Source organism: Vigna unguiculata, chromosome 11 (genome assembly GCF_004118075.2).
Source record: "Vigna unguiculata cultivar IT97K-499-35 chromosome 11, ASM411807v1, whole genome shotgun sequence".
NCBI lineage: Eukaryota > Viridiplantae > Streptophyta > Magnoliopsida > Fabales > Fabaceae > Vigna > Vigna unguiculata.
Genome location: NC_040289.1, coordinates 36,601,620 through 36,615,797, shown reverse-complemented (window position 1 = coordinate 36,615,797; position 14,178 = coordinate 36,601,620). Strand labels below are relative to the sequence as shown.

Genomic DNA, 14,178 nt, shown 5'->3' with positions numbered 1-14,178 from the left:
ATTGAATAAAAACATAAACAGTGAAGACTTATTATCGATATAACAGAAGAAAAGGAAAATGTAAAGTTGCAATAAAATTATACTCTCAAAAGGGGAAAGAAAGTGAATAAAAGCATACATGACTAGAAGAGAAGAAAAGAAGCTGTCCTCGTGTAGACAAGAACAGGAGTTCCACATGCCATGATTTTGTACAGTCACGTCGTAAAATTAAAAACTAGCTCAGCATCTTATAATCTTTACAGCATAAAAAGGCTTGTATAGTCATATTTCCTCTGCAGGGGCCTCAGGTGATGAGCCTCATCTCAGCTTAAATTCTTTGTATAGACTTAAAGCTACAAAATGTACAGTTCTGCAGTACAACCGACAACTTTATTTCCAACTGGCTACAACCCATCTTCATAGATAGGAAATATAACCTCTTCATTTGGAAAAAGGAAGAAGAAGAAGAAGAAGAAGAAGCAGCAGCAGCTCACACTAGCCTCAGTTAGCTGTACAATATTATTTTTCTAAGCCTCCTAAGCAGGTTGGGGAGACTGAGCTGCAATTCTCCTTTCTGCAACAAATCATACACATAATCTTTCAGAAACTACATTCTAACATTTGGGACCATGATTTCAGATCAAAGTATGGTATACCTCCAGCAGCAACAAGTTTCTCTACACGTGCAACGATGTGCTTCCCATACGTGTACTTCTTCAATGCATTTAAATGAACCTTAATCCGTGAAAGAATCAGTTCGCGTTGCTGATCATCACATGTTTCCAGCACCTTTTGTACAACGTAATTTGCAAACTGATCTTTCATCATTGCCTGTACATAGAAGAATATGAATACAATTTTGCAGAACTTCAGAAGAGTCTCATCCAACATGCGACAAACCATTATCAATTTTAGTAAACCATTCATAACACTGATAAACACTCCTGATCCTATGTTTAGTTCATACAATTGCATTGGAAGTCATTAAAAATCAAATAAAATTATGATGGTATTCAACCTAAAAGTAATCTAGAGTCGGCCTAACATTGTATATCAGCATTCCCTGTAATTTTGCATCAAATAAAGAATGGGAAAGGCGTGTATTTGAAAAAGAAAGTTCAACGAACCTGAAGAGGCTCATTTTCATCTGTGGAGCCAAGCATTTCATTTACTAGTAATTGGCGCTCAGAAGGGCCCCCAAAGGTCAGACATTTCTCCACAACATTTGACGCAAACTTCTGTTGACTCATTTGAACAATCTTGCCGGCTAATTCTTTTATTATAGAAGAACGTTCATGAGGCTTCCCATGTTCTAGAACATGCTGTTATCAGGGAGAGAAGAAAGTATAAGCAAGAAATCAACCCACATATATACTAAACAGTGACACTAGAGAAGTAGTATTATGGACAAAAAGCCTCAACCTTGACGGCATTTCAGAAACATAAATAAACAGGGCAGGAAGCTACAACATAAAGTCACAGTTTCAAAAACAAAGAATTATAAGTGAAAACAATTGTACACATAAAACTGTGTTGAAAATCATAAACAAGAAAAAAAGAAGTTTCTGGTTGAAAAAACCTATTGATCACAACAACGTAGGCAAAGATTCGAAGTAAGAAAATTCAATATAAAGAAGAATAGTTTCAAAAAACATCGTCACACCACAATTTTTGGGACTACAGTCGAAGACCATAACTATTTCTCTAAAATAAAGGTGAATTATCAGCGTTGCAGCCAAGAGTAAAAGCATGCTAAAGTAAACCAAACAATCATGAGAGCCATAAAAATACACTTCAGCTATCATGGCAACAAGAAAGAAGCCAAACTGTCTAAAAAGAAAAAATGATAAACCTGAACAACGTAGTTGCCATACTGATCCTGAGCTAACATACTAACTGCCCCTAAAATTTCATCCATAACTTTCTGCTGTGTTATAGGATCTTTGCAGTGCTCCAGTACTCTCTGTTGCATAAAAGGCATCTTATATGACAAATGATCTTAGATACAAATAAGAGTGAGATAACCAGAGAAGAGACCTTACCTGTATCACACGGCAACCATATGGATGGGTTGAGAGGGTCACGACTTGATCAAAAAATGTTGAGACAATAAAATGGATTGCATCTTCAGGGACGCATTCAATACACTTCTGAATGACATGATTACCATTCTGATCACGTACACAGCGCATGACATTACCATCAAGCTCTTGCACCATCTCTATCTTCTGATCCAGATCAACAACTTCGATGGCCTAAAGAGGGATACATAGTTGAACAAACAAAAAAATCATAACACACTCATAAAATTAGATTCACAAACATATACACATCGACTAAATGCGACCTTTCATTGTTCATACCTTCTGGATAACTCGACAACCATACATTTGAAGGCTAAGTGTCAGAACATGGCCAAGAAGTTTGTTGGCCAATTCTCTTCTCTGGGCTGCAAGACCATGCTCAAAAAACTGCAATATACCATATAGTATTACGCTTTTAGAATAAAAATATGAGAAAAATGCTTAAGAGATTGATTTATCCCTCAGCCCATTCATGTATCTATATATGAGTTTTTACATCAGAGATACACAGAAGCTAATCTGAAAAACGTTACACCTAGGTGACAGAAAGATCATAAAAACAGCTTTTCTATCAATTACAAAATATTACTCAAAAGATTAATCATTACCTTTTGAACCACATAATTACCAAAGACATCAGTCATCAAAGCAAGGGCATGTGGCATGATCTCCTGATAAACCATGTTTTTTTCATCTGTAGTAGCTGTTTCAAGCTTTTGTTGAATAAATCGACTCCCATATTGATCAGCACTGTCAATGATAATAGAGCAATCAAAATTATTATTTTCGGAATGGACGCATAAGAATAAGATCAATAGGAAAAAAATACCTGAATTCAACAACGTGACCAGCAATTTCAGAAAGCTCAAAACACTTTGTTTTATTGCTTTTAAACTCCTCCAACAGAGAAGAAGCAAAACTTTCATCAATGCTACCAGTATCTACATGCCAAGGTCCCATTACCCCAGCCAAATTCCTCATTCCAGAAGCAAAACGAAGATTCAGTTCATTGTGCCTAACAGGACTTCCAGGTCCTACTGGAGAAGTGGACACAACAGAGTTTGCCATTGGACTTCCTGGATAAGACAACCCAACACCATATGCAGGATTTCCATAATAACCATGAGGAGTGGAGCTGCCTGATTTACCACCCAGTGGTACATTGTATTGAGATTTCTGAGGTGAGAGAATAGACCCAAGATAAGCTTTCTGAAGCTCAAGTAAGTTCATGTATGAATTACCTAAGTAGGTCCTGTCTACAGAGGGGTCACTAAGAGCACCAAGTTGTGCTGCATACTCAGATGTTCTCAGGTACTGATGGTACATGGGATCAACAAAAGGGGCCTGAAGAGCACTGCCCGGAATTTGATTTCCCATCCTACCAAGATTGTGCACATCAGATGGAGCAGTGGCTCCAGAAGCCAAACCACTTCCAAGAATTCTTGAGTCCATTCCAGGGGCTGCCATTGCTGATGCTGCAGCAACCGTTTCAAACAATGGAGGCAGATTACCAGTGCCCAGTTGGTTAGTCATCAAGGATGCCAATGCTGGATTTCCAGCATATCCACTCAGACCATAGTTACTAAATGACGAATTTGTACCATCTAAAGGCTGGTACTGAGGAGGCAAACTACCTCCTCTACTAAAATGGGAGGTAGGCGATCCTTTGAAATACGAGTTATTGGAAGGAACATTAGACTTTTGTAGCTCAACCTGCCTGTCCAAGGATGCATTGTTAGGATCAGAACCGCTCCTGCTCTTACTTGAATTTTGCAAGTGAGCTGATTCAGATTTCTTTAAATAAGCATGTTGCTTTCCATGATCCTGACCACCTTGCCTACCAAAAAGATATCTTCGGTGATTATCAACATCTGATTCAACCTGTGATGGCAAATGATTATCACCATCTAACATGTCCTCTGCTGACAAATTCATCGCTGACAATGCTGCCATAAGATCTGATGACCCGTTGATTCCAGATGAAACACCATTATATCCATCTGGACTGGAAACACCTCTCTTATCAGAAGCAATGGCTCTGCCGCCACCAATAGGTGTAATGGAGGGACTGGGAGCCCTAGCAACATGCTGTGGATCAGGAGTAGTGCTTCTCGACAAGGAAGATCCCACCGCAGCAGCATAAGAATATGAAGCTGGCAGACCAGTATTTTGGGAAGCAGATGATCCTTGAACATTCGTTCCTGGCCTTGGTCCATCTGTGGTCGTAGACTCACGGCGTACATGAGCGAACTCCGCTTCTGTAGAACTAATGATATCATTGTCATCAAATGCATTACGACTGGCTGGACGAGAAGGAGGGCCCGTGACCGAGGTATTACCCCCCAAATCATCCTGCACCATTATAGGTTGTAAATGACCGGCAAACGAAAAAACGATATGAAAATAAAGAAATCCAACAAAAACATAAAAGCAAAAATATGCTAAATTCACATCAGAAATGTCAATAATTGCTACAAAAAAACTTTCAGAATGCAAAGGCAAACAAATAATGATTTAAATGTACTTTATGTAGATCAAGCAAAAAACATAGACTGCAAGATTAAAATCAACATGTACCTCACTTCAATACTGTGATATATAACATCCACCAAAAGTACTGGGTGCAAAGCCAATTCAATCTCCAATTGTTAAAAATTTATAGCGATTATGTAAAATAATGTAACTGGTGGAGAAGCATAAACCAATACTGAGAGAATGTAAGAGAAAAGACTGAACATTGAGAGAAAATTAGCAAGGAAGAGTATCTAAAAATTCTGAACATAAATGAATGGCACAATGTATTTTGAGTATATAAAGTGCATGGCGAAGAAGAGACTGTTGTAACTAAATTACTTCAGTTTAATAGATTATGTTATAATTTGGTTATAACAGAAACATGTAAATTATATTTCCAAGAATAACTTAAACTTTAATGCCATAATGTTATCCAGTGATAAATTTACCGGACACTGGAAGGTACCTCAACCACAAACATGCTATAATTTACAAATAGTACTACAGTAAGAATACAAATATGCTCTATGTGTGCAGTATTACAAAAACTAAACACAAATTTGTTTCGAAAACGTGCCTAAAAGATTTAATGGAAAATGTAACAAATCAACTAGATCTAGACAATCAGCATAAAAATTTAGAGCCAGTATGAAACACAGAGGATAACTACTATAGGACAATCCTTAAGGATTAACAGAAGTGTATGAAAATAGAAAATAAAAACTCTGATGAATTCACTATGTGTAAAGCTGCCACCTTCGCATCACAAAAAGCACGATAAACAACGAATTAGAATCCAAACCTCAGACAGATTCATGACATCATTTAGCATCATTGATCAAATACTTCACTCCCCTCAAGAATAACATGAATTAATCAAAATGTTTGAACAATACCACACATCAGAACATAAAAACCACATGTAAAACAAACGACCAAAGATCAGACCCAACCTCACAACATGAGCATAAATTAATCATATTGTCACAGATGAAAGTGAAAATACAAAATGCCAAATTACACAATCCAGGAAAAATAGAAACAGATGCAGGGTGGAGTCAAACAATGGCAGAAGAGGCAATCCACCTGAAAAATTTCTGCAAAGCTCTTTTGTTTGCTCAGCCCTAATCCAGGCAAACCAATTAGTCCGTCACCACCCCACTCGGCAGTACCTCTTGTTTTTTCATTGTCCACTTCACTCTCTTGTTTCCTCATGTTAAAACCCGGAGGGGTAGAAAACATCGACCTACCACCATTTTCTTCAGTCCTGTTCACTTTCCTTCTATCTCCTATTCCACCAAGAACTGAAGCTCCACCTTTAAGTCTCTGCTGAAACCTCCAATCCTCCTTTGACATCAAAGGAGGTGGCAGCCTAGGATTCAAATTCACATTGGAGTAATAGTACGTAAGATAAGCTGGATCAGACCTAAGCTCTTCCTCAGAAACAATCCCATTCACATCTTTAGTCCCTTGAAACTCAGAAAACGCACCACTAGCACCAGCAGCACCGCCACCACCACCGCCACCAAACAACCCTCCAACAGCACTCAAAGAGCCCTCCACAGTTGGAGGCGCTGATCCACTCCTAAAGATATTAAGCTCTCTCTCACGATCATCAGCCTCTTGTCTGCGTTGCTCACGAAGCAACATCCCTATCTCCTTCTCCAGTTCATCTCCAAAAGAACCCTCGTTACTCCCAATCATCGGTCTTCTTTCAAATTCAGACAGCATTTTTTCAAAATCCCAATTTGATCACCACTCTCCAATCACCACCCTCATACAGCTAAACCATATCACTACCTAGCAGCAGAAATTAAACCCTAACCCGACAAACCCAAAAGCTCAACCTTTTCCACCACAAAACGTAAACCTCCACGCCCCATGTTAACAACTTCGCAGGAATATAACTGGCAGTTACTGGAAGAAAATGAAAAACAAAAAAAATCAAGCTTTCCTCATCGAAGCGACTTCTGAAGCTGAAACAAAATCACCCAATAATCAAACACAAAAAAAGAGTGCAAAATTCACTGTATGTTTCCTAGAACTAGTTCCCATAATTATAGACAGGAAATTCCTAGGAAAACATGTTTTGTGAGAGATAATATATACAGAAGAATAAAATGAAGGTGGGAAAGAACAGGGGGGAGAAGGGAGTGAGGAAATGGTGCAGTGAGATGAAAAACAGAAAACAGTGACAGAGATCAATCCGGCGGCGATTGGTTCTTACAAGAACCCTTAGGGTTTTGTTCCATTTAGAGGCTGATTAAATACAGATGAAGGTAGGAAGCAAACCAAGCTCAACATATTTGGTTTCTATTTTCTTTTTTAGCCTATGTTTTTATTTGTGAATCTGAGAAATATCCAAAATATATTTTATGTATTTCCTAAACATTAGGGGTAATTGACCAAGTGATAACCGACTGATGTCAATACAAAGAAAGAGAAATGGCGTTTATTTTCCTTTTTTGCTGCACTTCCCAAACCAGAAGCTGTCAATGACTGACACGTTAGTGTATTAGATTCGCTACATCAGTAAAATATAGCCCAAACTACAGTAAATTTCGCACCACTCACCTATCTCTCTCTTCAGTTCAGTTTAACTCTTCTTCTATTCTATGTCTGTTATTATGACTAAGAAAGAATCATCATTTTTATTTTTACATGTGTTTCTTCTCTCCACTACACAACACACACATACATAGTACTACTTCTTCCACTTATTCTTAGTTTGTTAGAGTCTCGTGTTATATTCTCATTTTACTTTTTATTATCATGTACAAATACTGTATCCTCAAATTTAGGGTACATTGTAACAGATTTCCTTAAAAGTAGTTTACTTGTGATATCTGTGATTTTTAGTTTTTTTTCTTTCTGTCATTACATTACACAGATTATTCGGCAAAGTAGTTTAAAGAATGTTTTCTAGAACTAAATAAGGAATCTTTCAAAAAAATGTGTCCTAAGATACATAAAAATAGAGAATTCAGTTTAACATATTCAAACTCTCTTTTTGTGATTTTAAGAAACCAAAGAAAAAAAAATCTTAGATATCATCTCCTTTCTAAAACCACGATCTTTTTACACTTTTTTTTTTATTTCAAAAAAAAAATAAGTTTTGTAAATTATTTTCCCAATAATACATCTCCATTTATAGTTAAGAAAAATCAATATCGTATTGGTTATATTGAAGAAAAAAAAACTAAAATTTAAGAAATTTTTTTACTAAATATGTCAGATTTTAAAAGATTGTTATTTTTAATGGATATATATATATATATATATATATATATATATATATATATATATATATATATATGTGTGTGTGTGTGTGTGTGTGTGTGTGTATGTATGTATGTATATTGAGTGTGATAAAATTTAATATTTTATATGAGATACATATGTATAATAGATAATTAATAACTATATTTTAAATTTTCTTTTAAGAGGCCATGTTAATTAAATATGTTAAAGCCACATTGACACAAATTAATTTCTATGATTACTTGTATGGAACTATGATGTATGGAACAATTTAGTGATTTAAATATGCATTATGCTAATTTATTTAAGATTATAAAGGGTTTTTTTTCAGTTGAGAATGTTACGATTATTTATTGTTCGTGTAGTTAGAGTTATTTATCACGAAAGGTAATCGAGGTTTCTTTAAAATCTTAGATAAATTTTAATAGAGTTATTGTCTTGATTATTTATTTAAAAAACTTATTTAAAAAACTATTATAGATATCAGCCGTAATAAACAAATTTAGGTTGAAAAATAGTATTAATTAATGCATTAAATAAAACATTATAATTTAATGATAGGTAATATACTATGTCTAAGCAGTAAAATTATTTTTTATTATCAAAATAAGAATATCCAAAATTAAAAAAAAAATTGTATGTTTATTTATTTATTTATTTCTATGCAAAAGATGTAGAGTTTGAAAATTTACGAGTATAATTTCTTTTCTACAAAAATATCTCGTAGAGATTTACACCTTCATATTCATTATTATCTAATTCATGTGATGTGACGTTAACATTCTCTTCTGGTTTATACATGTATAAACTATTAATTTATACCATGCAATGTATCTAAATTAAATAGAAATAACAGGCAAGTGTTCTCACTTGTAAATTCCAAATATAACTAAATGAAAAATAATGTTTTAGCGGAAATTACTCAAACTATATTTTTTTTCACATTTTTTAAAATGAAATATAGCTAGTAAATTACTAAACCTGTCACAAATAATCAAGACAACTGGTGAAAATAAATATTATTTTAAATTTCATAATTAATTATATTATTTTTTTAAATATAAAATCATTAAATTATTAATTTATAAAATAATAAAATAATATGTGATGAGAAAGCAATAAAATAATAAAGCAAGACAATAATTACACCAATCAATTTGTAATGACTCAAAACTTAAGGTAATTTTTTTTTCAAACATAAATTAAGAATGGATGTATCATTTTTCAACATATTTTTTTCATTAAATAACCTAAATGAAATAATGGCATAAATGATTTCAAAGTATTACTACAGAACATTAGATTTAATTATTTATTTGATAGTGAACTTATAGTCTTTACATTTAAAAAATTATCTTTTTATTTCTTATGTAATATATTTAACTTCGTTTAATTCCTGTGAATTTAGAATACGGAGATTAATTTATAGATTCAAGATTATAAGTTCAAATTTATAACAGAAATAAATTAATAAAAAAATATGTGAATTTTATAGTCATAATAATCATATCACCTAGAGGATTATGTGATGGTCATGGATACAATTATATCCAGATGTACGAGGTTTGGAGACAATGAACATACTATTTTTCTTTTAAATAATTATTGTAAATGATTATATTGTGATTAACAATATTGTGTAGATTTTGTGTTCAACGGAACATGATTAACTTTTACTAAAGTATAATTATTTATATACTATATTATTAAGATTTAATTTGAAAATATTTATATAAGAATTGTTCAAGTTATATATATGATGTCGATTATTTTAGTATACAAAAATTAAATTATTTATTTTAGACGTATACACTTTCTATAACTGTATATAGTTTTAACTAGGACATTAATATTTTGACACCATTTTTTTATTATTATTTGACACTATTCTTTATAATTATTTACTTTTTTTTAATATAAAAGCTAACTTTTGTTAACACTATTTTACTTTTATACAAATTGTTAAATAGTGTTAAGCAATCTTTCTCGCTTTAACTAACATAAAAAGTAATATATCTTATTAAAATTACAAATGTCATATTTATCACTGTTATTGTTATCGCGAAGAATATCATAACTAACATAAAAAGTAATGTAGAGGATTAAAATTACCATTATTATATCTAGGATAGTTATTACCAAAACTGCCATAGAAAGACAACGAAAAATATAAGGTTTTTTTTATGTGTTTTTGAAATTAATATGAAAAATGGAATTTTTATGATGGTTTTTCACCTGACATAAAAAATTAAACTTTTTACATTACTTGTATTTATGTTGGTTTAAAAACTAATATAAAAAATTTATTTTAATTGTCATATAAATTATTTATTGCAATAGTTAATTGGAAATATAATTAGCAAGAATATATGATTTGCTATCAAATAGATAAAATTATTTATTTTATACTAAGAATATGTGTGGAGATTAATTAATTCTTAAATTGTTATTAAAAGTCATGAAATTGGATACCAAATATGATCAACAACTTGACTATATAAGACTTGTAGAGTGATTGAGTCAAACCTACCATTAAAGACTATTTTGGTTGCTTTGATAGTGAAGAGTAAAACAAGGCCTCTTTTTTTTTTTTTAAACCACCAATATGGAATGAATGTATTATGAATACTCCAAACAAAAACTAATTAAATTAGGAAATATATGATTTTCTTTATGTAAAATAATATATAATAGACATTATATTAATCTTCCTTAACTCTCATTTGATTTTTCAACTATTTAACTTTTTCTCTATTTTGACAACTATACTTGGTCCAACCACATTAAATACATACTCAATAATCTTGTAGCAAAGGACTCTTATGTGAAAAGGGAAAAAAAGATTTATCAAATATAACATTCCCATAAATGATGATTTACCATTTGGTGGAAAACAACAAGGGAATGTAGCACAATTTTATTTTGTTTGATTTTTATTTTTTATTTATTTTTTACTCTTCATCTAAACAATATTAAAAAGATAATATTATAATATAATTACATTTAAAGTTTAATATAATTATAATAGTTAAATAATATTAAGAATATTATATCATAACTTTATAACATTATAAATAATAAATTAAATACCGTCTTAATAATAGGTTCTTAACATTCAAAATAAAACTATTTTTTTATCATAATACTTAGGTATGAGTTTTAACTAGTTATTTATTAATTTTATCATTTCGGATTACTTCATCATTCTCTCAATGACTTTTCTCCAGTTCAATTTTTTAATTGATTTGGACCGAACATTAGATTGGCCCAATTAATTTGTTTCTAATTATCAAGAATTTATAACGCCAGTATGTTTGCAATACACTATTTATTATAAACTTGTTATTACTAATAAATTGCATAAAAAATAAGGCGGGTAAATCAAAATCTTGTAAGCAAAAGATATAAGAAAACCAATTCTATATAAATAAAAAAATGTAGAATTCAATTATTTCAGGAACATGTCAATATCAAAGTGTGGAGATATAATAAATTAAAATGTATGACGAAATAAATATTCTGTATTTTACTTTATTGAAAAGAAAAAAAGATAACATGGGATTTATTTAGGAGATTAAAAAATGATTAAATGATTATATGATTATATGTTTAAAGAGAAGATATCTACTTAGAGATAACATACATTAAAATCATAAAAAAAAGTTAGTTAAACGTGGATATTGAAAAAATCATTAGAAAAGCATTCTTTACTTCAAATAATTGATCAATGAACTTTCAAGAAACATAGATTGACTATCATGTGAAGAAGGATTATATTTGGGGTCAATCCTTCATCATCATGTCATTAACAACTCTCGAAAATTATTTCTATGTAAATTTTTAAGGATAGAAAATAATTTTTTTAATGATATTGTGTATCGACCAGACTAACAAAATGGGTTATTAGGAAATTGTTCATATAGAGTATCAGGTGCAAGGTCACGAGGATTGATGACACGAAAGGACTCTCGTGGACAATGAGTCTATGCATATCATTTGGATATAATTATTGATTTAGTCCCTAATTTATTTGCTTAGTTCAATTTTATTTCTTATTATTTGTTGGTTCAATTTAGTTATCCAATTATTTAGAAATGTTTAATTTGGTAATCTCCGTTAAGTTGTAGTTAACACCGTGTTTGTACATAACACGTGTTAACCTGTGAAATTTTCAATATTTTTTCTAAAAATACATAAACTGTTATGTGTTAGGTTATCGTCGTGTCACGTCATAGTTTACAATCGTGGCACATGACAGTGGTAGTAATTGTTATCATTTAGTCGTTTATTTGTCCTTTCCAATTCGACATCTAATTAGTAAATAAGCTTACTTAAAACTTGCATATACATATTCGAATAGTTTTTTTGAATTTATACCTCAAATCACTACACCTAAATATTTAAATTATTTTATGTTTTTCAAGTGTAAAAAATTTTGAATGTAAAAAAGTTATAAGGGTAAAAATGTACACAAAAGCCTTGATAAAATTACACCATATACATAGGAAAAAAAAACAATTATGAAAAAACTCATTATTTCCTTATATGAAAATCATTTTATACTTTGAATTTCTTATATGAAGAAAAAAGATAAATTCTTTGACGTATTAAAAAAATTATCATTAATTAATCTTTTCACATCTCTAAAAAGACTTTTACATTTTATAATTTTTGTTTTGAAATATTTAATATTAACTTTTTTTATATACTCACACAAGGTTTCATTGTATTTAATAATATGTTAGAGCTGATTTAAAAATAATTTCATAAATATTTAACAAAAATGTAAATAAATAAAAATATCATTACAACGTTTATAAAAATATATAATTTTTTAAATTGAAGATAAATAACATTGTTCCATTTGAAAAAGAAAAATCAAATTGAATTAAAAAATAAATATAAAATGTGAATCAAATATACCACTAAACTCTAACAATAACACGTGACGTGCCACTATTAATCGAGATAAAATAAAAAAAGGTCTACTTAAAATATTTCAATTTAACTGAGACTAAATAACTAATTTATTTTTTTACTTATTAAAATATTTAGTTTTCTCGTGGAGTTAACTAAATCAACTCTATTAGTATTCAATATTATATAGATTCTACTAGAGCCGGTTAAATAAATATTAATTCAATAATAATACAATTTTATTTATTTTAAAAAATAATAATCAATGTCGTCTCCGATAACTAAACCAACTTTATTAATAACTATTTTATTTTAGAATAATTTTACAAATGTATTTTTTTAAAAAATTAACCTTTTATGTAATGTTAGAGTTACTAATTTGTTGATGCTAATATTTGAAAGTTAATTTGATGTCTTCATACAATGAAATATGACTGAAGAAAAGTCTACAGATTATTTCTCTACAATGTTTGTAAGCTCATCAATAGTTTTAGGCAATTCCTTGCACTGCAGTGATGCTATAGCGCTAAAAAAAGTATAAAATATAAGGCATTCACATTTATAAAATTTGTTAATGAATGCTAAACTTGTATTTTCAATATGCTTGAAGAAAGTAAACAACATCATGATTACTATGGGTTTTTGCATTATCTTGCTGGATAAACATCGGAATTTTCAACTTTAACTATTACTTTTTACGTATACAGATGTTAAAATAGTTTACAGAACCCAAAAGATTCTCATTAAAAAGATCACAGAAGAACCAAAATTTTCAGTACTCAAGGTTAGTACATAGATATTTTCGTTTTTCTTTCCACAATTAACAGAAGAAGTCAATAATTATATCTTATATCCGATATATAAATACTTGTTCTTTTATGTTATAATTGAACATTCTTTTCTTGATTGGCTTGTCTTAATTTTTAATTTAGTTTGGTCGTTTTTTTTCGACTTTCATCATTTTTTCAACTTTCGATTTAGATCGATTCATTTTAATTTTTTATCCATATCAACTCGTATTAATTTTTGATATAGACCAACTTTTCTTAATTTTTAACCTAAGACATATTGTCTCGATCTTTAGTTTAAATCATTCGATCTTAATTTTTGATCTGTCTTGATTTATATTGATCTTCGATTAAGACTAACATATTTTGTTTCAATTTTTAATATGGATTAATTCGTCTCGATCTTTATTTTGATAAATATATTAATGTGATCGGTGAATTAATTTTTTTTTGGAACCGGACTTGATTTTAGTAACCAAAACAAATCTATAATCTTTCTTTTTCTCCTTTTACCTAGTGACCAATACAAATCTATAATCTTTCTTTTTCTCCTTTTACCTAAAACTTTTTATTTTGAAACATGTTTTGACGATAAAAAAAAAGGAAGCGAAAAACTAAGTATAAACTTTTCCAAA

General features: G+C 30.4%; 1 protein-coding gene across 2 annotated transcripts; it reads right to left on the bottom strand.

Annotated features, from left to right (window-relative positions):
• Positions 1 to 52: 52 nt before the first annotated feature.
• On the bottom strand, positions 53 to 6,933 carry LOC114169751 (pumilio homolog 2-like). 2 transcript variants are annotated; one of them, XM_028055037.1, is made up of 10 exons: positions 6,805 to 6,933; positions 5,664 to 6,494; positions 2,893 to 4,415; positions 2,672 to 2,813; positions 2,343 to 2,450; positions 2,022 to 2,234; positions 1,832 to 1,942; positions 1,107 to 1,301; positions 636 to 810; positions 53 to 553 (listed from the first exon to the last, which is right to left on the bottom strand). In XM_028055037.1, the coding sequence occupies exons 2-10, from the start codon at positions 6,306 to 6,308 to the stop codon at positions 516 to 518; spliced, it is 3,150 nt and encodes a 1,049-aa protein (XP_027910838.1). In that variant the 5' UTR covers positions 6,309 to 6,494; positions 6,805 to 6,933; the 3' UTR covers positions 53 to 515. The 2 variants fall into 2 exon arrangements, with proteins under 2 accessions (XP_027910838.1, XP_027910837.1); XM_028055036.1 differs by having other exon boundaries at positions 5,664 to 6,908.
• Positions 6,934 to 14,178: the final 7,245 nt, after the last annotated feature.

Coding starts and splice junctions, on each gene's coding strand:
- LOC114169751 (XM_028055037.1), bottom strand. CDS start 6,308: ATGCTGTCTGAATTTGAAAGAAGACCGATGATTGGGAGTAACGAGGGT. Junction 2,814..2,892: donor GGTCACGTTGTTGAATTCAG/GTATTTTTTTCC, acceptor TATCATTGACAG/TGCTGATCAATATGGGAGTC. Junction 1,943..2,021: donor ATGGTTGCCGTGTGATACAG/GTAAGGTCTCTT, acceptor TTTATGCAACAG/AGAGTACTGGAGCACTGCAA.